Source organism: Scardinius erythrophthalmus (assembly GCF_964197995.2).
Source record: "Scardinius erythrophthalmus genome assembly, chromosome: 21".
Taxonomy (NCBI): Eukaryota; Metazoa; Chordata; class Actinopteri; order Cypriniformes; family Leuciscidae; genus Scardinius; species Scardinius erythrophthalmus.
Genome location: NC_138241.1, coordinates 23,366,365 through 23,393,271, shown reverse-complemented (window position 1 = coordinate 23,393,271; position 26,907 = coordinate 23,366,365). Strand labels below are relative to the sequence as shown.

Genomic DNA, 26,907 nt, shown 5'->3' with positions numbered 1-26,907 from the left:
TCGCATGATTCCTAGATTTAGTTCTGCAGTGACCTCGGGTCTGTTGGTGAATGCCGAAGTGTCCCATTAGCTCTTATACAGGACCTGCACAGTACATGTTTTTTGTATATGTGATTTATACTTATTGATAATAATTACATATACATTGAAGCAGCAGTTCACACCCTTCAATACCGAAATTCACTATATTATCCCACCAGTCACTATTGATGCCATCAACATGTTTACTTATTCTATGACCACACTCAACAAAACTGAATACTTGTGAATTCCTTTGTTAATATTAGACCTTAAAGATAATATGTATCAAAAATCTTTGTCATATCTTTATGTTAACATATTTACTTACCGTTTGTTTAGGAGCTTTGATGCAGCCATCATCTTTTCATGGTGCCAACAATAAGTAAACTGCTCTGATCATGTGACAATTTGCACTAACCATGTGACACTGCACATATTTAATTGATAGAATTGTTGTTGTTTTTTTGCAGAAAATGCACTAAAACACATCAGTAACATTTGTAGAGCTTTATAAATGAAAACATTTAGCTTTATCTATCTATCTATAGTGCTGGGTAGATTACTAACACATTGTTGTCCATTGCTGAAAACAAATTACATTATAACTGTAGTAAGTAACATAATTAGGTAATATAATCTGACTACTTTTTGATCTGATTACTTTTTACTTTTTTTAGATTTCGTTTGACCTACCTTTAGCCGTACAGTAACTTGTTTATCACATAGATTTGGAAAGGATAATCTATATTAATCTAATAATTCAAAAGAGAAAACAATTTGTTGAAAACATCATCCACAAAATTAAATACATTAAAAGTTACATTACGTTACATAAGGAACTGCATTGGGGTTGTAAGTTTATGAAAAGGTAAAAACTAATTAAACCATAAAAATAAAATAAAAAATAAATATAAAGAATCAAAAGCACAAAATGAAACACAACACAACACAACACAACACAACACACACATACATACATACACACACACACACACACACACACACACACACACAAAAGATTAAATATTTAATTTGTTATGCTGTGTTGCCTCTGACTTGTGTAACTGTTAGGCTAATTATACAAAACTGAAAGACTTTCTTAACAGACATATAGGCTGAAAGGACAATTTAAAAGATAAAAAAAGAATAATTAGTGAGAATCAATATGAATATGAATCAAAAAAGTAACTGTAGGCTAGTCTGACGTCTGAATATATATATATATATATATATATATATATATATATATATATATATATATATATATATATATATATATATATATATATATATATATATATATAAATAATTTATCCAATGAAATATAGATCGCGTGCAGAGAGTTTACAAATTATGAAGATCTAACGTTAAACAAATTTGCGTCACTGGAGTTACTTTCACAACAGTAGGCTACCATTTTCGGAAGGTCCTCGAAGACACGCTGAGTCGCTGACGTGAGCTCCACGAACTTGGCATCGGTTATGATAAACTGATCCTAGATCAACGCTGATGAAACCCAGGCGGTGCCTAACGCATGCGCTGACATTGTTTCGATTTTGACTGGAGTAGCAGCTGACTGGCGTGGTCTCCGTCAACAACAGTTTTCACACAAGTGCGCAAGTCAGCGCTACTGTACCCAATCATCCTTTTAGGACAGCAAGATTTAGTTTTTGATTTTCAGGTGCGGTCTGTTCCTCGTTTTTATCGTGCCTGGTGTTATGGAAAGCTGACATTTGGGGGCGTGTAAGACTGCAGGCTAATTTTTCACATCGAGTTGTTTACGTGTAGCTAGTTAGCCAGTTAGCAAATCTAACATCCGACCTGATAGCTCGTGTAAGGATGAAATGGATAGCTTTGTTGTTTCCTATGGATTAATACGTTCGTTTGACAGGTTCCACAATTCACCTCGTCAGATGTGGTCGGTTCAAGCAAGTTAACGTTAACGTTAGAAGCACAAACTGACGCAAGGTAAGTCACTAACGTTACCGGCTGACACTTTGTATTAGCTTGCCTGCTAGCTGTATCCCTGTATCAAGGTACATATGCCATGAATAACAATCTCTCACTTATGAATCATCATCTATGCGATCTACATTAAGGAATATCATAAAAGCCTCTCAATAGGGCCCACATCCTGATAAAAAACGAGTAGCCGTCACAGTGTTGAATGCCAGTGGTTTTGCATTATAAATGTATGATGAGGTGTATTACTGCTGTGTACAGATGGAGAAACCCCCATTCAGACAGAATCAGGTCTGTGGGTCATGGCTTATGAAGGAGAGGCTGGGGACCGGAGGATTTGGCCATGTTTACCTGTATCAGAATCAGGTATTGCACTTCTAACTACTGTATATGTGTTGTGTTCGTTGCTCTTTCCTATTGTTGGTTAGTTATCTTGCCTTTAAAGGTGAAGGAAATGTCTAAGTTTTCCATTGTTCACTATCAATACTATTATTTCTTGCAGGATTCTTCAGAAAAAATTGCCGTGAAGCTCTGTCGCCTTGAACTTAATGCAAAAAACAAAGACAGATGGAGTCGGGAGATCCAGATTATGAAAAAGTGCGTATATCTGTGGCAATTTTTAATAATGTATAATGTACTTGTGTAAAATGTGTTTGTATATATTATTGCCTTATTTAATTTGTCATCTTTTCATCACACTTATCAGGCTGAAGCACCTTAATGTGGTGACAGCAAAGGATGTGCCTGATGAGATGATGCACATTGCCTTGAATGATTTACCACTTTTAGCCATGGAATACTGTTCCAAGGGAGACCTTCGAAAGGTGTGTGTCTGTGTGTGTGACATGTCTTATGTGCCTTCTGTTGACATTTATTTCAACACTCATTAGAACTCATTGCTGTTCTTTGTATTCCTTCTTGTAGTTACTGAGCAAACCAGAAAATTGCTGTGGGTTAAAAGAGAGTGAAGTGTTAGCACTACTCAATGATGTTGGTAATGTGTCATTTTAAAACTGTTATTTATATTTTTAGTGGTTTTATCATCACTCATTAAGGGTGGTAAGTAAAACAGTATATTTTATTTTCAACAGGTTCTGGAATCCAGTACCTCCATGAAAATAAGATCATTCACAGAGATCTCAAGCCAGAGAATATTGTTCTACAAGATATTAATGGAAAGGTATTTGCTATTTAGTAGTTTGATTCTTGTTCTAAAGATACCCCTTTTCCAACCAGAACTTTTGTTTTGATGTCTCTGCAGCTCGTCCACAAGATAATCGACCTTGGCTACGCCAAAGACCTGGACCAGGGGAGCCTATGCACTTCATTTGTGGGGACTTTACAATATCTGGTACGTCTTTGCATTAATCAGTGATAAGAAAAGGCGATTATCACAATTCAGCATACACTATCGTTCAGTATAGGGTCAGTACAAGTTTTATTTTTTTTAAAGTTAATATTTTGATTTAGGAGGGATGCGTTAAACTGATAGTAAAGACATTTATAATAGTACAAAAAAATCTATTTCAAATAAATGCTGTTCTTTTGAAATTGAAAATTGAATATATATAGTAGACAGTAAAGACATTTTATTATGTTTCTAAAAATTCCATTTTAAATAAACGCTGTTCTTTTGAACTTTCTATCATAGTATTCAGATAAAAAGTATCACGGTTTCCACAAAGATATTAAACAAACTGTTTTCAACATTGATAATAATAAGAAATGTTTCTTGTGCACATTTCTTATTATTATCAATGATTATTTGATCAAATAAATGCAGCCTTGGTGAACATAAGAGAATTCTTTCAAAAACAGTAAAAAAATCTTACCAACCCCATACGGTGAACGGTAGTGTATCTCTCATTTTTAAATGACTATAACAGATGTATTCTTTTTAAAGACAACAAAAATGAATGTTTTGTAATACAACCCCATTTCCAGAAAAGTTGCAATAAGATGCAATAAAATCAAGAATCTGTGATTTGTTAATTCTCCTGAACCTTTGTTTAACTGACACAGACCAATGTAATTGTATTCTGTATAAATACATTTTGATTTTGATGGCTGCAACACACTCCAAATAAGTTGGGACAGAGGCGAAAAATAAAAGTGAAAATATTATATAATATACTAGTTAAATTGTTTTGAAACAGTCCATAATAAGCAGTTGAATTAGTAATAGGTGAGGATATTGTGATTGGGCATATCACCACTTTGTGCCAAAGAGAGTGAGAGAATTGTCAAACAATTCAAAAATTAAATTTCTCAATGCAAGATTGCAACGATTTTAGGTCTTTCACCATGTACAATACATAATATTTTGAAAAGATTCAGGGCATCCAGAGAAATCTCAGTCTGTGTAGGGAAAGGCAAACCTCTGTTGAATGTACATGACCTCTGAGCCCTCAGATGGCACTGCATGAGAAACCATCATGCTACGGTGTTAAATATAGCCTCATGGGCTCGGGAGTACTTTGGAAAACCGTTGTCACTTAACACAGTCGGCCGCTGCATCGCTGCATGTACAACTTGTATCTCTGTTATGTAAAGAGAAAGCTATACATCAGTTCTTTTATGCACTTTACTTTAATGCAGATGACACTGTCATGTATCGTGGAGCTTCAAATGGCTTTTGTGTCATTAATTCATGGCTTCATACACTAAAACTTGCTTTAAATGCTGATAAAACCAAACTTAGCCTATGTTATTTTCAAGCTCGAAAAAAGGTAGTAGACAATCTTATTCATCTCCAGACTTTACGAGGTAATGTGATTGAGTTAGTAAAAGAGTATAAATATCTTGGCATCATTATACATTATTTTTTGGCTCTCACATAACTCAATTAAAATAAAATTTGGGTTTTATTTAAGAAACAAGTTTTGTTTTTCATTTAATGTAAGAAAGAGGTTTGTTTCTGCTACTTTACGGCGATGTGGTGTATCAGTTAGCTCCTTCTCATCTTCTCTGGATGCCATTTATCATAGCACTTTAAGATTTATATCAGATTGTAAACCTTTAACTCATCATTGTACTTTGTATAACCGAGTAGCCTGGCCCTCTCTGTCCATTAGAAGGAAAATGCACTATTACCTAATTATTTATAAAACTACTCTGGGGTTGTTGCCGTCGTATCTAGGTTGTCTTTTTCAAGTGTTGGGAAATATTCCCTCCGGTCTCAATATTGTTATACACCTTCTGTGCCATTTGTAAGAACTGAACTGGGGAAAAGGGCTTTTATGTATGCAGCTCTATTTAAATGGGAATCTACTCCAAATGAAATTGAATTTACAAACTCTGGTGTCTATGGAACATTTTAAATCTATTATTCGGTCACTCGAAGAAGACTCAAGGATGTGCAGTGTTTTAATTTTTTACTTGTTTTTTTGATCTGTAAATTTGTGATTGTAACTGCTGCCTATTCTTGGCCAGGACACTCCTGTGAAAGATATTTTTTAATCTCAGAGAGATTATCCTTGTTAAATGAAGGTCACAAAAAAAGAAACGTTCTGTGCAGAGATTCTGCCGAGTTCTCTGGGCCCGAGCTCATCTTAGATGGTCCAAAAGACAGTGGAAATGTGTGCTGTGGTCAGACGAGTCCAGCTTGTTTTTGGGAAAAATGGCCATTGAGTTCTCAGTCCCAAAGACGAAAGGGAACATTCAGACTTTCACAAGCGACAGGTGCAAAAGTAAACATATGTCATGGTATGGAGGTGCATCAGTGCAAACATGACATGCAAATGTGTGAAGGTACCATTTACGTGGAGGCGTATATTGGGATTTTACAGAGACATATCCTGCCATCAAGATGACATGTTTCCTGGGAAGCAAGACAATGCCAGGCCTCATTCTGCACGTGCTACAACAGAATGGTTTCATAGACACTCTACTACACCATAGAGAGGATGTGCTTGACTGGTCTGCCTGCAGTCCAAATCTATCTCTTATTAAAAATGTGTGGCCCATCATGAAAAGGAGAATCATACAATGATGACCACTGTCTGTCTTGTATCAGGCGAGAATTCCACTTAAAAAACTGCAGCAATTAGTACCCTCAATTCCCAAATAATGTAATTAAAAGGAAAGGTGATGTTAAACATGCCTCTGTCCCAACTTGTTTGAAGTGTGTTGCAGCCATCAAAATATTTTTTTTTATATTATTTACCAAAAACAATTGGAAAAAAAATGTAAAAATATTGGAAATATTTTCTTTGTACTTTTGTGGAAATGGGGTTGTATATCTGTGTATATATTTTCCTAATACATTTATATATCTTGATTAGATCATGTCATTTGTTTCAGGCTCCAGAGCTGTTTGAAGGCAAGTCATACACAGTCACTGTGGACTATTGGAGCTTTGGCACCATGATCTTTGAGTGTTGCTGTGGATTTCGTCCATTTCTTCACAATCTCCAGCCTGTGCAATGGTATATGTCCTGATAATCTGCATATTGATTGTCACAATGCTTATATCTTACCTTCATATGGAATCCATTCATATAGGTAAAATATAGCACATTTGCTTTTTCTAGGACAAGCAAAGTACGAAACAAAGGTCCCAAGGACATAATGGCTGTGGAAGATATGAATGGCGAGGTCCGCTTTTCCACCCACCTTCCGTACCCCAACAATCTGAGCAGGTAGCCTTTAAACAGACCAAAAGACCTTGCTTTTTAGTTGCTGTTACCCTTTTTTTCTGGGTCTCTGGGTTGACCAATTGTTTTTGGTACTGCAGGACACTACTGGATCCCTTGGAGGGGCTGCTACAGCTGATGCTGAAGTGGGACCCAGTACAGAGGGGAGGAGGATTGAATCCAGACACAAAACAACCCCAGTGTTTTGCTATTCTAGAACAAATACTGAACATGAAGGTTTGAAATTGCCATTACTACATTATTAAATTAAAATGTTATATCTTGTACTATTGCAATATGCTGAAGAAAGTGTATCTGCTTAGTTTGGATCAGTGGCGTCCTCCTGAGGTCTTAGGCTAAGATAAGTAGCAAAAAGAAGTTGACACATGATTTGTTTTGTAGGTTGTGCATGTCTTAAACATGACTACGACCCAGGTTCACTCCTTTCTGCTTAGTCCGGATGAAGGGCTCCACCCTCTGCAACAGAGGATTGAAGTCGAGACCAAAATTGAACTTTTGAATCAAGAGCTTTTGCAGGAAACAGGAGTCACATTAGATCCCAGGAAACCTGCTGCACAGTGTGTGTTAGATGGAGTAGTAAGTATTTTATGGCCTCATGAATGTGTTCTCATTCTCCAAAATAATGTTTTGGTAAATCAGCAACAATTTACTACTCCTTTTTTTTTTTTCTTTTTTTTTTCTTCTTCAAATTATTAGAGAGGATGGGACAGCTACATTGTATATCTGTTTGACAAGAGCTTGACCAAGTACTCGGGACCTCTAACGGCTAGAACACTTCCTGAGAGTGTGAACTTTATTGGTAAGAATCTATTTATTTATTTATTTGCCTCTTCTATGGATCATTTGTTTTATTTAGATGTGCTTGCGGGAGGTTATGTTTTTTTATTTTATTTTTTAACTTTTTATTTGCCCTTTGATAACTTTTAGTAGGACTTCAAAAAAACTCTCCACCCATTTTTCTGTTTCAGTGCGGGAAACCAAAACTCAGCTCCCTCTGAGTACCCTTAAGAAGGTTTGGGGTGAGGCAGTTAGTTACATTTGTGGCCTCCGAGAGGACTACAGCCGCCTCTTCCAGGGCCAACGTGCAGCCATGTACGTGCATTACATTACCATGCTCAATAATGTGTATAGCTTGTGCTTTGGGACTTTATCTACTCATAATTCAATGTTATATTTGTGTTTTTGTGTTTGCAGGTTGAGCCTTCTTCGCTACAACACCAACCTTACAAAATTCAAAAACATGATGTTTTCATTTTCCCAGCAGCTGAAAGCAAAGCTTGACTTTTTTAAAAGCAGCATACAGTATGACTTGGAGAAATATAGTGACCAGATGCAGTACGGCATATGTATGTTTTTATGTGCTCAATGTTTTTGAATAGTCAAAAGAAAAATCAGTATCACAGAAGTGATAATAACCAAATCAACCTCTTTCTTTCTGAAGCTTCTGAAAAGATGCTGAAGGCTTGGCAAGAAAATGAAGAGAAGGCTGCTGCATATGTACAGGTGCTGTGCAACACTAAGGATTTCTTCAAATTTTTACTTGCTCAGCCAAAATTTAGCTTAAAAAAGTAATTGTTTTTTTGTTGTGTTTGATTCATGCAATAAATAATGTTATGACGCAACATTTCAGATAGCAGTGAAATTTCACAATTCTCAATTCCAGTTTTGATACCACAGCAAAAACTACTAACCTAACTAGTATAAATCTCAAATATTACTAAAGACAAGTAAACAGTCAGTTATAAAATAAGAACAAATAATAGCAATAGAACAAACATACAGTTGAGAAAAAAAACAGTGCATGTCAGGATTTTCAGGTAGGTCTAACAGTAGTTTTCATGTACAGAAATTGAATAAAGAAATCAAATACAAAATAACACTGCATAGTCTTCACTATAAATAAAATATAATTTTAAAAATATAAAATATAATCAGTGATTTTTTTATGTCCTTTGTTGTTTGATTAACATTAATGACAGACAGCGGCAGGTTTATTGTTAGGTTGCTGTCACTTTAAGACCGCATGCCCTGATCGAATATAGTGTTACACATGAGCTTTATTTCTCAACTATTTACGTTCACTTAAGACACAACCAACTGTGTTTACGAGGATCCTCTTCAAGTCGGGTATTTTGACAATTTTGTGTGAATTTGTCCGTTCAAATGAAAGAAGACGAGAAAGAGAACTCAATTTAGTATTCGCATGCTGTCAGACGTGGCTTTCTGGGCTCGCGCTTCAGATATGTGCGCACACAAAACTTCTTACACAGCGTGACAAATTGAGTTTTCTTTTGCGTCTTCTTGCGCTTGAATATTTGAACTGGCAAGGATTAAAAACGTGCAAATGTGTTCCGTCAACTGGCCTGAGCGTCTTTCGCGCTGGCTGCGGGCTATCGGGCAGTCCTTATTGTCAAGCCCTGGCTGTGGATGAATGATACACATTTGTTTTGAAAACGCAAAAGGGAGAACAATTGCTGCTGTGACTGATATTCTTTATTAGTTTTTTCCACAACAGCTTTACATCACCTTGTCTTGTTATTAAAGTAGTGCATATTTACAAATATATATAATTTGAAGCATATTGTATGTTTTATACACACAGAAAATTATTTATTTGACCAAAATTGCAGAATCAACAGCAAGCTAACTATCTAGATTGCGTGATGAATGTTTATATGGTTGTCAATGAATGGGACGCTACATTTTATTCAAAATTAAACATCTTCAATACATTTTGGCTTTAAAAATATTTTTCCCCAAGAATAAACCTGGTATTCTCCATGATTCCGATTCTTGCCGACAACAAAGCACTTGAACACGACAAAAAGTTTGGTCAAGTAAGACTTTTTAATGTTTTTGAAAGAAGTGTTTTATGCTCACCCAGGCTGCATTTATTTGATAATAAATACAGTAATGTGAAATAGTATTACAATTTAAAATAACTTTTCTATTTTAATATATTAAAAAAAAAATATTCCTGATTTAAATCCATCTTTTAACAGTTATGATAATCTTTTTAACATTATAAATATCTTTACTGTAACTTTTGATCCATGTTATGCATCCTTGCTGATTTAAAAAAATATCAATATTAATTTCTAAAAAATAAAATCGAACTGACACCAAACTTTTGAACGGTAGTGTATGTGTAAATCTTGTGTAAATGTATTAGTATGTGACATGACATTTGTTTTAGCAACAACTAACAGGTTTTATTTGTTTTTAAAGGTGGCAGAGATTGGACATCTAGATGAGGAAATAATGGCTCTGCACTCAGAAATTGTTGAGCTTCAGAGAAGTCCTTATGCTCGTCGTCAAGGAGATGTCATGGAGCAACTGTAAGCATATTCTTTCAGCTATGCATAATCATTCAGCACAAATGCTTAGATCTTAAACCTATTGAGATGAAATCTTGTCTCATCACAGGCAAGAGAGAGCAATTGAACTCTACAGACAATTGAAGGCAAAATGCAAAAGTAAGTACAATCCTGGCTTGCATGCTTATAAGTGCATGAAATTCACTATGTCCAATTCCAAGTTGCCAATTACTTTGCTAATTGACACATCACTACTGATACACAAGTGAGTTACTGGGCCAGTATATAGTGTTCTTTATTTCTCCTAGTGCCAGACCCTCAGCATGGCTACAGTGACAGCTCTGAAATGGTGAAGGTTATTGTACAGACTGTCCAGAATCAGGACCGGGTACTAAGGGATCTATATGCACATCTCAGGTAAAAAGCATTTATTACCATCCAATTCACAATTAAACAAGATTGTGATCTTACGTTTACTGTTCAACCTGTGACTAGTTAGTAAACAAATGCAATTGGTCTTTTTTTAAATGAAAAATACTGTCCTTGTGTCTTATACTATAGTAAAATCCTTCTGAGTAAGCAGAAAATCATCGACCTCTTTCCCAAAATCGAGAGGAAGCTGGATTGCATTAAGGAGGCAGACAGCACTGTCATGCAGATGCAGATCAAGAGACAGAGAGAGTTCTGGCACTTACTGAAGATTGCCTGTGTGAGTCACATGCTTCTAATGTCTCGGGCCAGAAATGCTTATAATATGCACATGATCATTCCATTTCCATTTTTATGGTTTAGTGTGTATTGGGGTGGTAAATTTGACCACATTCTTATATAACAGAATGAGCACTGGCATATCAACAGTAGCAAAACAAAATTTTTACTGGAAATAAAATGAACAAATGGTACTCCATCTGATCATTCAGTCTTAATTGGAACTTGATAGACATAAACCAAAAGAAACACTACTGTGCAAAAGTTTGGGGTCAGTAATATAATTTTTATTTTTATTTTATTTGTTTTATTCAGCAATGATGCATTAAATGCATCAAAATTGACAGATTTTTACATAGTTAAAAAAAGATTCTATTTCACATAATTGTATGCTGTTCTTTTGAAGAATTTTTTTCAGAAATCAGTTTCCACAAAAATATTAAGCAGCACAACCACTTTCAACATTAATAATAATAATACATTATTATTGAGCTCCAAATCAGCTTATTAGAATGATTTCTAAAGGATCCCCTAGTGAAAAAAACCTATACCAAAAAAAAAATAAAGGGGTCATGAACTGGATTATTTCATTATTTTATGTTTCCTGGGTTGCTCTTATAATGTTAGTATGTTTTTTACATAAATAAATTTCATTATTTAGAAATAAAAGGCATTTTTCCAAGCCTGATTTTAGCCTCTGATTTGAACACTCTGTTTGAAGGGATGTGTCTGCTTTGAGACTTTGGTGTAAACGCCCACTGCTGTGATTGGCTTACATGTTTTCATATGGAATAGTTAGCATTACATGTGGAACTATCTCTCAAAAACTTTTACTACGTTTTTACTATTACAGCTATCGAGATTAACGAATCGGGAAAAGTATTGATTCCCACGTGAAAAGGTTGCAATGATGAGCATTGAGCAGATGACAGACAGTCTGTTGATCGCGTGAATGAAGAGATCTCATCATTGCAACGCGATTTCTTCACTCTCACAAAGCTTTGTTGTGCTGTGTAACATTGTCAGCGTGAAGTTGATCGTTTAGTCACTGGCTTGATTTACTTACTAATGCATAAACAGTATTGAACGATTTTGAGAGATAATCTGTCTGAACTTGAATAATTATACATCAGAAATCACTGCTCACAGATCAGGCATTAGAATAAACATGGTTACTTATATGTTTTTGGCGTTGCTGGCAGAAAAACAAACACTTTCCTAGCATTAGGATCCTTTGGAAGGTAATGGTATTGATCCTGTGTCGCTCTTTTCTCATTCTCATGTCACTATTCACTAACGCTCCAGTGGGCAGCGCCAAAGACCCGGTGATGGAGACGTAGGCGTTGATATTCTTCGGCAAAGGCGGTCTTTCGCTGCCCTGTAACGTCATAAGTCTCCACTTTTTAGATCCTGATATTTTCTGGCCTTGGTTTCAATAAAACCATTTTTTGGAATAGCAAGGAAGTTTTGAGTTTTGAAACTTACAGGGTATTTTTATAATAGAGTATAACGAACTCTTAACAGTCAAAAGATCAAGGACAATTTGAATTCTCAGTTCATGACCCCTTTAAAATACATTTATTTCATACTAAGTATACTACACATCCATTAACAGATTTACTGACATATCGCTTGAGACTTACTGATATAAATATTATAATTAAACATTATTTGGAGTACTTCTTTATTGCACAGTGCGCATTTCTTAATATTAAGTCTAAAATGTGTTTTAATATCACTATTAGTAAGGATAGTATGATCACTGTATAAGATCAGTCTGTAAATGCAGATATTTAAAGTGTACCTAAAGTATACTTGCAATAGTTCCACTTTAGCACAATCAAATATACTTAAATATAGGTTTAGCTGGTCCTCAGCAATATTTACGGATAACTAAAGTGCATTTAGTACAAAACTAGTTGTTCCAAATTAGCAGACTTTAAGTATATCAGCATATCAAACTATATGTAAGATTATTCACAACAAATAAATTATACCGATGTCGTTTCATAATGGTTTCATTTTAAGTAGCACAAGTTAAAAACTTGAATAGATGAGCCATATTCAAAGCACTTGTAAAATAGTCACAATATTTTTCCACTTGATGAACAATTGTAGTTGCATGTGTTCGTGTTTAGGCACAAAACACCACACGAAGCTCTGTGAGTCAGAGTGGAGAGATGCCCTCCTCACTGTCGACATGGAACCAGACTCAAGCCCAGTGCTCCTCTCGCCTACCCATGTCCCTGCAAGTACCACACGAGGGGTAAATTTCTCTTCCAATCCTTAGTGAGCTGCCTACTAGTAGTGATAGTAACACGGCGAGCGCTTGTTTTACATGCTGCTGTTTGTTTTCAGTGATTCAGTCAATCATTTACTCGAGGAGAACCAGCGCTATTTGAGTCAGCTGACCAGTTTATTGCAAGAAACCACTGAGGAGAAGTCAGAGAGCATAATGGTAAGTGCTTTTATGCAGTTCATTTTGAAATTCATAGAAATTCTGTATCGGTCATGACACCACATATATGCTGCAGTAATAAACTCACAGCTTTGGGGTGAAACATTTTTCTCTCTCTTCCACACAGGCTCAAGACTGGAGCTGGACTAAATATGAATCCCTGGTTGCTAAATCGCAGCGGTTGTAGAGTCATGGTTTATGCTGTGACAGGAAGTAATTGTAACAGTCATTCTTTTAGAAAACATGTATTCATCATCATTGGATTGGGGTTGTGTTGACTTGTATTATTTTTTCAACATAAAATAACTTCTTTGTTCTTTGTCAGTATCTGCATTTAGTTAAAATCACATTTTGCAGTCCTGTAGCAACTCTATATATATTGAGGATGCATTTTTATTGACACAGAACCAACAACTTGCAAACAAAATTCAGGCAGTGTATCTCCAGAAATTAATTTATTTACATACTCTATAGTTCTCTAAATGGGCTGATTGTACTTTCATTTTAGGTGGGTGAGGTTTTTTTTTTTTTTTTTTTTTTTTTTTTTTTTTTTTTGAATATGGTAATTCAGCATCTGCACTTTAAAGGCTCACTGTGAATGTTTGGAAAGGTGTGATGTCCGGCAGTGAAATTGGTCATGTTCAGTTAAGTAACATTTTAAAATACTATGATGTGTGTGAAGCCCTAAGTAAAGGCAGAACAACGAGGATGGTAAAGGTGCAATTCTTTAGTCATGGAGCACAGGTAAACCCTCCTGTTTTTGAGTCCGAAAATAACTGTTTGGTCAGACATATACCTTCCAGCATAGTCCTTTTATATTTTGGATTTAGCAGTGATGGCAACAGACATCTTCATAACAGGCATTGGTGGCTACGAATGAATGTAATCATTCATCAGTGGCCGAAATATAATCAATGAGTTTCATCAATTCAGCCATGTTATTCCCTTTGTAAGTCACCTTTTCAACCATGTTTTTATCCAAAGATGATCAGCGTCCCACAAGACGGTTCATCACAAACTATTGTATAAGATTTTGCATATTAATTTTGTTTTGTTTTGTTGTATTATTATATGAGGATATTTCAGATATGGGTTAAAAGCATCTTATGAAAGAACACTTAGGTTTTAACATGTTTACTGTATACATGACAAAGTAATTAAAGTGATATCCATTATGTTATCTGTGTTTTGAAAGACTTTCTTCTAACAGCAGTATGGTGTGGTAATACGTTGAAAACGATGACATATAAAATGTTGCAATTTGTCTATATCAAGATCCACATCTTTCCTCAAGGCATTTTTAAACAAGTGAATACTTTAGGTGTTAGGAGTCCCATCTCACAATATACAGAATGGATAACATAAGTTTTCATGTTCTGGAGCGAATGTCAGTGTTGCATAGCAGCAAGAGAGAAGTGTCAAAATGTTGACACAACAGTGTAATGATTAAACCAACCTCAAGTCAGTATGCAAATACATGCAAAAATCGCAAATAGACATGCAGGAAAACATATATTACAATTAACGATTTTAATTGCTTTTTGTACCTTTATAAAAGGGAGATTCACACATTTAAATGTTACATTTCAGGGGGAACATTTTAAAAAAAGAAAACCTTTCATGCTTTGCACTCCTAAATGATCTTTAGTCGAGAAGAAGAGATAAAGGGATTTCCTAACAGTGCTCGACATCTCAAATAAGTTGAGTGTGCTAGCTGTATTTTTTTATTGAGGACCTTTATTTTGAAACAAAGAGGCGTTTGCAGTTTAGTCATTTGATATTTGACCCATGCCCTCTCTCCAATAAATTTATACATTTCCCATTTATCTCCGAAATTGTGACAAGCCATACAATTAAACGGGTAAGTATCACTGCTCCTTTCAGTAATTATGTTTCTCCGTCCTTTATGTTCGTAGTAGTGAATATATCCATGGTGATGATTTCATTATAAAATTAAGCAATGATCTTTCTGCAAGAAAGTGGGTTATCCAACTTCCTACTAAAATAATTGCTTGGTCAGCAAGTGGCGTCTAGTTAATGAAATACACCTAAATTAAATTATGGTTCTCAGTTTATTTTAACCTTTGCAGGTCTATTCTTCCCGGGGTAACGCCGATTAATATAATGGCAGCATCTCAGAAATGTCTTGGAAAAGGTAAGACATCATAATCACGAGAGACTCAAATGCAATCTGGAGAAGGGTTTTTTTTCTCGTGTTTTTTTTTTCTTTCTTTTTTTTCTTCACAAGAAGTAGACTCCGTGACTGAGCAGAATTGTGTTGTGATTACAATCCACCATTTATATAACATCTACATAACATATCCAGGTGTGTCTTTGTTATGTTAGGAAACGGGGCATGTCGTACACAAGAATTTGCTTGATAAAATAGTTATGGCTTAAGGTGCTTTAAATGCTGACGACAGCATGACATTGCACTTTCATGAAATCACCACTGCATATTAGCAATGATATTTATACAAGAGCTTCATTCGCTCGAGGATGAAATAAAACTTTACCCTTTGACCTCTGTAACTTTTAAAAATATTTTAGTGTTGTCATTTAAGGACGTGTGTCTATGAAAGGACTGTTAACTTAAGTTCATTTTCATGTTTTTAAGTGTGTGTGTGTGTGTGTGTGTGTGTGTGTGTTTCATCCAGTATAAAGTAAATAAAGTATATCCAGTAAGATATACGCTGTGGGCATGAAAATGTTTTTTTGCAAAACATTATTGAAAAGACATTTTGGATCATTAGAGACATGTAGCCTTACAAGTGACTCACAATACTATACATCAATGTCATCGCAACAATAGATCAAGTCTAACATGTTTTTTGTTTAATTTGTGCCACAGGAAGTGCTGCTCCTGGCCCCGTGCCGAAAGACCATATTCGGCTCTATAGCATGAGATTCTGTCCTTTTGCCCAAAGGACAAGATTGGTGCTCAACGCCAAAGGAATTAAGTGAGTACAAACACAAACTTGCATTAGTGTTTACCTAATGTATAAACATTGTTTCTGCTTTGAGTGAAAAGAAAAGCTCCTTTGTATAATTGAATCTGTATTTCACCGTAGACACGACATCATCAACATCAATTTGAAGGATAAGCCCGATTGGTTTCTGGAGAAGAATCCTCTTGGTTTAGTGCCAACGCTGGAGACCCAGAGTGGTCAGGTGGTATACGAGTCACCAATCACCTGTGAGTACCTGGATGAGGTCTACCCTGAGAAGAAACTGTGTCCATCTGACCCGTTTGAGAGGGCCCAACAGAAAATGCTGCTGGAGCATTTCTCAAAGGTATTTACTAATGCACTTCACAGGGATATTACATTTGAATTAATTACACGTTTTCATCAATATGAATGGATGGTCTTTTTAGGTGACTCCCTACTTCTATAAGATCCCTGTTAGCAGGGCAAAAGGAGAAGATGTGTCTGCACTTGAAGCAGAACTTAAGGAGAAACTCTGCCAATTAAATGAGGTTGGTTGGAATACCAGTAATGTAATTGAGTGGGATAATGATTTTTGATGATAAGCAGATGTCATGGGTTACTTTTCAGTTGAGTTGTCACTTCCTGTATAAACATGTGCTTTCTCTATGTATTTAATGGCTTTTGTCAGACCCTTGTCACCAAGAAGACCACGTTTTTTGGAGGAAATTCAATAACAATGATTGACTACCTGATGTGGCCTTGGTTTGAGAGGATGGAGATGATGGATCTGAAACAGTATGTTTTTATCATCTTCTTCTTTTTCTTACATTTATTAAGTGCAAAAGCAATAGAGAAAGAGAGATCATATGTTATGGTATAAATTCAGACATGTTACCATTAGGTTAAAGATTATTTCCTCGATTAAAAAAAAACATATTTTTATCACACAAAGAAATTAATATTACAGTTTGTCAAGTTGACAATTATTTAAAGGGTTAGTTCACCCAAAAATGAAAAATCTGTCATTAATTACTCGCCCTCATGTCGTTCCAAACCCGTATTACCTTCGTTCATCTTCGGAACACAAATTAAGATATTTTTGATGAAATCCGATGACTCAGGGGGGGCTCCATTGACACCTATTTAAGTAACTCTTTGAAGGCCCCAAAAGGTAGGAAAGACATCGTTAAAATAGTCCATGTGACTACAGTGGTTCAACCTTAATTTTATGAAGTGACGAGAATACTTTTTGAGCGCCTAAAAACAAAACAAAATATCGACTTTATTCAGTAATTTCTTCCCTCCTTTATCAGTCTCCGACGTGCGTTCACGAGAGCACCATGACGCATACATGACCACGTGTGCGTCTTCCTCTGCTTGTAGGTCACATGTCAGAACACCAGCTCCTGCATATTTTGTTTTTTTTTGGCACACAAAGTATTCTCGTCGCTACATAAAATTAAGGTTGAACCACTGTAGTCACATGGACTATTTTAATGATGTCTTTCCCACCTTTTTGGTGATTTCTGGGTGAACTAACCCTTTAAGATGAAGATTAGAAACTCAGTCATGTTAGTGGATTATAAAAATCATTAAATGAGACCTATCTAAATAATTGCTTTGCACGTTAACACCCTATTCTCGTACTTTCCAGCTGTTTGGACAGCACTCCTCAGCTGAAGAAGTGGACTGAACATATGTTAGCGGATCCCACTGTAAAAGCCACAATGTTCAGCACAGAAACCTACAAGGTGTTCTACAAGTCCTACATGGAGGGAAAGCCCAATTATGATTATGGTTTATAGAATAAATCATTGTTCTCTGGTAAAACCCACCTTGATTGCCTATTTGTTTTAACAGCTATTGGTTACAAAAATCTGTTAATATCTGTCTATCATTTATACTATAATCCCGATTACTCTGAAGTGAATTAAATTTCACGGCATGGGATATCATTCTTTATGTCCTTTTGATTTGCTGTGTCGATATCAAAAAAGTAAATATAAGATTTTGATGATCTTAAAATCAGATTTTTTAAATAATCAACTGAATGAATTACATGCCTCAATATAAATTTGTTACCAGTGCAATGGAACAAAATAAATAATTATAAAAAAACATGTTTCTGGAGTTTATTCAATAGATGAAATATTCTCTACTCTGTAAACTATCTAATTTTTAACTAATCTGATTTTAGCTTGTGTCCATTCTTTGATGGCCTATAATGAGATTTTCCAGAGTAATTACTGAGCATCATCATCCACAATGACTAACAGCATGTTAGCTGCAGTTACTGTCACCCTGCTCAAGGGTTACAATGGTATCAGGGCTCTCAGTATCTCAGTAGTTCATGGGTCACCCCTTTCTCAAATTTAACCTGCAGTGTTTGCCTTAATAGCCCTAATCATTAGGTGTATCCACCACTGACTCCAATGAGTCATATCACACATACATAATCTTACCAGAATATATTATTTTACCAGATACAAACTTTGTATCTGGTAAGATTAATCTTAAGAGTAAGATTAATATTACCAGAATACAAACAATATATTGTTTTTTAAATTGCATCACATTTATACTTTGTTTAATCGATTTGTTTAGACCATTCCACAAATGCAGCCCCGCAATTTGATACATATTAAAAGTGTAAAGCTAACTGTTGGAGTTTTTTTCTGCAGTAGGCAATGCACTATAATAGGGGTCAGGTCAGGTGAGCTGAATTGCTCCACCCTGATCAGAACAACAGTAGGTACTTGTTGCATTGATAAGCATGACTGTGCACAACAGAAGCTTTGAGATGTCAGTGTCATAACCTATTTTTTATTTGTAATTGAATTTATATTATTTATTTTACCTTATATAGCCTATATACATTTAACTATTAATAGTGTAGTAGCCTAAAATACAATTTAAATCTGAAAATTATAGAAAGTGATTAGTGAAAGTTACTTCAAAATAATTTACAAAAACACATTACAAAAGTAGTTCCACCCTTGTTTCTGGAAAACCATAGAAGAAATTGGTCATGTGACCACATAATTTTGAAAAACAATCACTTTTACTCGTCCTCCAAAGAAGAGAGACACATGGCATGAGAGTTAAGCATATTTTAGTGCAAAAAAACTGTTTTTTCCCTTTCAAAGTAAAATTTCTATGATTAAGGTTTTTTTGATTGTAGTGTCTGAACAATTATAGACAAGTTTGAAAACATTTCACACATGTTTTAGTGCTTTAGTAGGCTACACAATGAGTCTATACAGTTAGCATGATGTTAGCTCTTAACTGCTGGATCATGCTAGTTTTTCAAACTTGTGGGTCTGGGGTGATTTGTGCCAAAGGGCCTGGGTTAAGTTGTGCCAGATCCAGACCACCTAGACCTACATACTCACAGGGGATAATCTTGAGAAGTGAGGAGATGGGCATGCCTCATCATTGTTTTACTTGGGCCTGCCTGTTATTTTTTTAATTTAGCTAACACTGATTTCAGTTTTGAGTTTGCACTATGTTATTAAAGAGAAGTTTTATTCCGTTTTTAAGTGGCCTATGTCACAATAGGATGTTTAGAAATTAGCCTAGTCACTTTATTCTTATATGTTACATAATTGACAGACAGCGCTATGTCAACAGGCATCTATTGCCAAAGCCTTTTTGCCTGAAATGATTCACAAATATCATATATTGTGTTGCTATGGTGCTCTAAATGGTTGCTAGGGCGTAGCTTGATAGCTTCACAATGATCCTGAGAGACTGATTGGTCGTCTGAGTAAAATGAGCCCGTCCCCTTGTCTCTATGACACTGTGATCCAGAGTTATGTTCAATACAAAATCCCTATGCAATTGACCATATAGGAAAAACGCATGCTATGGTATTCCAGGGTGACAATATCTAAATAAACCTTAAATTAGTCATTTTGTATTGAATTTGTCTTGCTTTCATATAGCATTATGGTTCATAACATTAAAATGTTCTGTTTTACTTCAGAAATCACTGGCACAATTTACCCCCAATGTATTCCCCCAAAGGCACAACTTCCCCCGCACCAGGGGCAAGTTGTGCCATGAGACCACTTTTTTTCCAAGAGCTATATTTCTGAAACCATTTATTTCAGATCCAAAGTTATTGTTCTCAGGGATGCACCACATCCTGAAATATATGTACATCCTTAAGTTGAATGCATTACTGCCATGGCCTCACTTTAAAGTCACTTTGAGTAAAAACTGGCACAACTCACCCCACTCTCCCCTAAGTGTTTGTGGTCTGTGTAAAACGGGGACAGGACACCAAAAACCAGCACTATCAGCTGCAAACAGGGACGTCTGGTCGCCCTATAAAAGTATGAACAACACAAACTGATTTAAATCGTTATTTTAATAGCCTAAGTAGATTCTTTTAGTTGAATAATTATTCCACTAGAAGATCGTCCCTAGCTATCCACAACTTTCCTGCGAGTCTTAATGGGCGTCGCCATGACACTCGATACTTCCTGTTGCCGGTATCTCAGTTCCGGTTTAGCCTAACGCTTAATAAAAATAGCACACAGGGGATACTCGCGTCGCGGTACAAACGGGTGAAACTGATTACTGACAAGTAGTAATGCTGACAGATAAGCAATGGCTCCTTGTGGCTCAACGTGTAACGTTGTCAGGTGTACAAACAACACGCGAAAACTGAAGGATTTAATGAATGGGAGTTGTTTCCAATATAAACGGACCCTCTACGCAGAAAGAGTGTTTCTTGTAACGCTATAGTACAACTGTATATATTTTTAAGTGGTATGTTTATTGTTTTCAATAATTTGAAAATTAATTCGAGAATTAACTTGAATGTGCAGCAATTTGTACAGATAGAGAGTATGTAGGCCTAGGCTACTATATTTGTTGTAGCCATTAAATACCATTTAGTTTCATATTTGTTCAAATATTATAATGTCATTTTTTCCATCTATGTTGATTATGAAAAGTGAACACCATGATAGGATGCATCGGGAGACATAGTGGGGTCAGACATGAGAAATATAGCCTATCTTAAGAAAGCTTTAAATGTCTTTAAACGAAACACTCTCTGATTATGTAATCCAAGATGCATTTCTCTCTAGGTTATAGGCGCGTTCACTACGGAGATGGCGATCGTCAACTTCATCTTTGCAGCAGACACTGACAGAAAACACTACAGAAAACACATTAAAAATCAATGCACGCGTGTCTCTGGATTTACAAATGCACATCTTGCTTATTGCACGCACACTCGGCACACATATGATGTCGAAATAACGAGATATTGTGTTGAAATAACATTATTAATAATAATAAATCTTTAATAATATTTGATTGAATGCCGAATGTTGTGCTTGTGCAATTTAATACAATTAATACTTTAATTGTGATCATTAAAATAATTGAATATTAAATATTAAGTGGCCAATTTTTGCTAATTTATTAAAAGTATTTATATGTAATATATCTAGCACCCCCTCAGCACACGTTAAAAAATTATCTGGCGCCACCCCTGGTTATAACGGCCCACGTATTAAAAATGATTGGGTCAAAATTGGGCTCGGGCTCATAATTACAGTTAATGTGTCGGGCTGGCTCGGACACAACGGGCTCAGGTAGGGTCGAGCTTGATTTTTTTGGGCCCGATCTAAGCTCTACTCCTCATTATCCAAGCAAGTTGTTTGTGCTTGTTGAGGCTCTATGATAGCGGTATCTTCAGGCTAACGTAAACCGGAAGTTCGTTACCGGCTTGTTCTACGTTGCCATAGAGATCACGGGAAAGGTCAGAGTTCGGGAAAGTCGTGGATAGTAGACAGAACATTGCTAAGCAACAGCCGTAACTGCTACTACAGTAAATAGATTTCAATGGTCACTCCATACGTTAATTGCTGACTGTAGATAACACAGCAAAATTTGAGAAATGTACTGTAAATAAGCACCTCGGAAGCGAAGTGCAGACTTCTGAGTAGTTTATTATTTTTAGTCGTTTTATAGGCTACGTTAGCTGTAAAATGAATGTGGGGTCTTCTTCAAACAGAGAAAATATACTTTTAAGAATATTTTATTAAACGTAGCCTAGTGAAAAGTTTTGCAGAAGAGCTTTATTTCGAAAGTAAGAGGAGTGTAAGAGGAGGAGTCATTGGTCTTCAGCTACACCTATCGTCCATATAAAATCAACTTTGTTTCAAGAAGACATGATGTGACCGGTCATACGGATCGACAGGTAAGCAAACCTTAAATTAATATTTGCTAGATTTTAGTAAAAAATGTTAAGCACCTATGATAGCCTCGAAAGTATTTTCATTTTCTTCCCTCCAGCGCGTTATGTAACACGTAGTAGGCTACAGCTTTTCGATTCTTATCCACAAGAATATACACGCTCGCAATATACGCTAATGTTTTTGCTTCTTTTTTTTTAGTCACCTCACCATTGATTGTTTATTTCTACCTTTCTGATCACCAAAATGGCTCCAACTCCAAAATGCCAAGGAAAAGGTAAGAGAAAGCAAAGAAATTAGACTTTTGTAGAAAACTCGCCATCAGACCATCCTGTTGCATGTTAAGAATGTCTTTCAGATGGAAGTGATAAAACATAATTATATATAATTATATAAAATAGATTTTATAAATGAATACAATATTGGCTAATTTTCCATTAAAAATAAGAACCTGGGCTCCACACTTGTGTTCCAAATTATACTGATGAAAATCCATGCTTATTATGTAAATATGTTCCATTGGTGTAACAGGAAGTCCTGCTCCTGGACCAGTGCCGGATGGTGTTATTCGGCTCTACAGCATGAGATTCTGCCCTTTTGCTCAGAGAGCGAGACTGGTGCTCACTGCTAAGGGGGTTAAGTGAGTACTAATGTTGACCTGCTGTGCAATATTATTTAGATGGAGGGCTTAAAGGTGCAGCAAGCGATTTCTAAGAACCATTGCTGAACACTGTTGATATTTGAAATCAAGCCAAACACACCCCTCTCTTCATTGCTCCGCCCCCAAAACACACTTACACACAATGCAAGAATGGATGTCTCTTTATCATAGCAGAAGAGCGAAAAATAAAGCGAAGAAGACAAACTAACGACAAGGAAGAACAAAAAATTGACATACCGTGCACGAGTATATATACAAGCTAGAGTTCATTGTTAATCGCCAGCATGCACATAAAACCAATGTTACTCATATATAGAGCAGAAACAATGCAGCCTCGATGTCCATTTTCAGGCCTTTTTAGGTCTCTCCAGGGCTGGAAAGCTTTTCTAATATTTAGGTCCTAAATCTCTTGCCTGATCGTAACCCTTCTTTTCCAGTGATATTCCTCAGACCTTTTCTATTTTGTAATGTCTCTCAGCCATCTCTCTTTCAACAGTCATTTTTCAATTTTCCATTTTCAAAAGCGTTTTTCAGAAATCACTTACTGCACTTTTAAGTGTTTTGGTGTGACTAATGTGTTCATATGATATTTTAAATAGATAATTTTTGTATTGGTTGCAAGGAAGATCACTCTCTTAAATATGTAGCCACTATCCAAAATTGATTTTATATTCCTTTTACATAGGCATGAGATTATCAACATCCATTTGAAGGATAAGCCCGGTTGGTTTCTGAAGAAGAATCCTCTTGGTTTAGTGCCAACGCTGGAGACCCAGAGTGGTCAGGTGGTATACGAGTCACCAATCACCTGTGAGTACCTGGATGAGGTCTACCCTGAGAAGAAACTGTGTCCATCCGACCCGTTTGAGAGGGCCCAACAGAAAATGCTGCTGGAGCATTACTCAAAGGTATTTACTAATGCACTTCACAGGGATATTACATTTGAATTAATTACACGTTTTCATCAATATGAATGGATGGTCTTTTTAGGTGATTCCCTACTTCTATAAGATCCCTGTTAGCAGGGCAAAAGGAGAAGATGTGTCTGCACTTGAAGCAGAACTTAAGGAGAAACTCTGCCAATTAAATGAGGTTGGTTGGAATACCAGTAATGTAATTGAGTGGGATAATGATTTTTGATGATAAGCAGATGTCATGGGTTACTTTTCAGTTGAGTTGTCACTTCCTGTATAAACATGTGCTTTCTCTATGTATTTAATGGCTTTTGTCAGACCCTTGTCACCAAGAAGACCACGTTTTTTGGAGGAAATTCAATAACAATGATTGACTACCTGATTTGGCCTTGGTTTGAGAGGATGGAGGCGATGGATCTGAAACAGTATGTTTTTATCTTCTTCTTCTTACATTTATTAAGTGCAAAAGCAATAGAGAAAGAGAGATCATATGTTATGGTATAAATTCAGACATGTTACCATTAGGTTAAAGATTATTTCCTCGATTAAAAAAAAACATATTTTTATCACACAAAGAAATTAATATTACAGTTTGTCAAGTTGACAATTATTTAAAGGGTTCAACAGCTCACGAGAGCACCACGACGCATACGTGACCACGTGTGCGTCTTCCTCTGCTTGTAGGTCATATGTCAGAACACCAGCTCCTGCATATTTTGTTTTTTGGCGCACAAAGTATTCTCGTCGCTTCGTAAAATTAAGGTTGAACCACTGTAGTCACATGGACTATTTTAATGATGTCTTTCCCACCTTTTTGGTGATTTCTGGGTGAACTAACCCTTTAAGATGAAGATTAGAAACTCAGTCATGTTAGTGGATTATAAAAATCATTAAATGAGACCTATCTAAATGATTGCTTTGCACGTTAACACCCTATTCTCGTACTTTCCAGCTGTTTGGACAGCACTCCTCAGCTGAAGAAGTGGACTGAACATATGTTGGCGGATCCCACTGTAAAAGCCACAATGTTCAGCACAGAAACCTACAAGGTGTTCTACAAGTCCAACTTGGAGGGAAAGCCCAATTATGATTATGGTTTATAGAATAAATCACTGTTCTCTGGTAAAACCCACCTTGATTGCCTATTTGTTTTAACAGCTATTGGTTACAAAAATCTGTTAATATCTGTCTATCATTTATACTATGATCCCGATTACTCTGAAGTGAATTAAATTCCACGGCATGGGATATCATTCTTTATGTCCTTTTGATTTGCTTTGTCGATATCAAAAAAGTAAATATAAGATTTTGATGATCTTAAAATCAGATTTTTTAAATAACCAGCTGAATGAATTACATGCCTCAATATAAATTTGTTACCAGTGCAATGGAACAAAATAAATAATTATAAAAAAACATGTTTCTGGAGTTTATTCAATAGATGAAATATTCTCTACTCTGTAAACTATCTAATTTTTAACTAATCTGATTTTAGCTTGTGTCCATTCTTTGATGGCCTATAATGAGATTTTCCAGAGTAATTACTGAGCATCAAGGGCGTAGATTTGGTTTGAACATTGGGGGGGGGGGTTGAAGTTTGGGTATGCCTCCTTCTCATGTGATCATGGTATAAATATTGGGGGGGTTGTAATGCATAGATTAAAATATTGGGGGGGTTATCTCCCCCCCAACCCCCCCACAAACTACGCCCCTGCTGAGCATCATCATCCACAATGACTAACAGCATGTTAGCTGCAGTTACTGTCACCCTGCTCAAGGGTTACAATGGTAACAGGGCTCTCAGTAGTTCATGGGTCACCCCTTTCTCGAATTTAACCTGCAGTGTTTGCCTTAATAGCCCTAATCATTAGGTGTATCCACCACTGACTCCAATGAGTCATATCACACATACATAATCTTACCAGAAGCAGGAAGAATGCCACTGAGGTTTAACAGACATGCAGGACAGATAACCACCTAAATTAGTCTTCCTCAGCTGACCACACCAGAGCAAAAGCATTCATCATGAGTATGTACATAGAGCTTTAAGTTACTTTGAAAGACAAAACAGTGATAATGCCATTTACAAAAAAGGTATAGTAATGCCATAATACTTTTAGTGCTCTCCTTTTAACATCCTAACACAGTTCATTGGTTCCATTTGAACTGAATTGAAGATTTTGAATTGAAAATCTTTATTTCGCACTATTAAAAAGAAAGAAACACATAAATATACAAACGACTAAAAAAAAGAAAATGTATAACAAAATAAACAAAACAATATTTCAAAATAATACTCAACCCGTTCAACAGGGATAGGTTGAAGCCCTAGGCTTATTAAATCCTACCCTGAGTACTTACCAAGTCACAATCAAATAAAGAAAATTTGAAGAATTGTTTTTTAAATTGCAACACATTTATACTTTGTTTAATAAATTTGTTTAGACCATTCCACAAATGCAGCCCCGCAATTTGATACATATTAAAAGTGTAAAGCTAACTGTTGGAGTTTTTTTCTGCAGTAGGCGATGCATAATAGGGGTCAGGTCAGGTGAGCTGAATTGCTCCACCCTGATCAGAACAACAGACGGTACTTGTTGCATTGATAAGCATGACTGTGCACAACAGAAGCTTTGAGATGTCAGTGTCATATCCTATGACTAGGTTAGGGTACAATTTACAAAAAAAAAAGTTTTGTTTCAGAAAGGTCTATATTCTGACAGATGAATAAGGTGACTCATTCTGCAGCTGTAGTCCTGCAAAAGAAAGCTTTGCATGACTTTGCAAGACACCCACACTAACATAAACAACATAAACTGTGATTATTATGTGGCAACAAAAGATTGTGGCCTGACAGGAATATATTTAATAAGCTGTCATACTTGACTTGTGATATGGATAAGATTAAAAAAAAAAAAAAAAAAAACTTTTAAGTCAGCAATAAGGTTTGAGAAACTATATTATGAATATGGCTGTGGCCGTTATTAAGCACGGTTAAAAAAAAAAAAAAATAATAATAAATGAAGGTGACCCAATTTCTGAAATGGAATGCAGGGACATTTCCTA

At 35.9% G+C, this 26,907-nt stretch overlaps 2 protein-coding genes across 2 annotated transcripts; both read left to right on the top strand.

The window, feature by feature from the left end:
• Positions 1-1,400: 1,400 nt before the first annotated feature.
• Positions 1,401-14,300, top strand: chuk (component of inhibitor of nuclear factor kappa B kinase complex). Its single transcript, XM_081351317.1, has 23 exons — positions 1,401-1,702; positions 1,913-1,989; positions 2,245-2,349; positions 2,486-2,580; positions 2,690-2,807; positions 2,908-2,977; positions 3,075-3,163; positions 3,245-3,334; positions 6,286-6,410; positions 6,516-6,623; positions 6,719-6,854; positions 7,020-7,214; positions 7,335-7,437; positions 7,607-7,730; positions 7,833-7,984; positions 8,080-8,141; positions 9,867-9,976; positions 10,065-10,114; positions 10,264-10,372; positions 10,517-10,664; positions 12,802-12,929; positions 13,022-13,121; positions 13,249-14,300. The coding sequence occupies exons 3-23, from the start codon at positions 2,245-2,247 to the stop codon at positions 13,306-13,308; spliced, it is 2,277 nt and encodes a 758-aa protein (XP_081207443.1). The 5' UTR covers positions 1,401-1,702; positions 1,913-1,989; the 3' UTR covers positions 13,309-14,300.
• Positions 14,301-14,906: 606 nt separating this feature from the next.
• On the top strand, positions 14,907-24,944 carry LOC308682122 (uncharacterized protein; the record flags this gene model as incomplete). Its single annotated transcript, XM_081351612.1, has 13 exons — positions 14,907-14,982; positions 15,212-15,276; positions 15,973-16,081; positions 16,193-16,415; positions 16,498-16,599; positions 16,740-16,846; positions 17,706-17,851; positions 22,490-22,543; positions 22,798-22,906; positions 23,613-23,835; positions 23,918-24,019; positions 24,160-24,266; positions 24,794-24,944. Exons 2-13 carry the CDS (start codon positions 15,246-15,248, stop codon positions 24,942-24,944), a joined length of 1,464 nt encoding a protein of 487 aa, XP_081207738.1. The 5' UTR covers positions 14,907-14,982; positions 15,212-15,245.
• Positions 24,945-26,907: the final 1,963 nt, after the last annotated feature.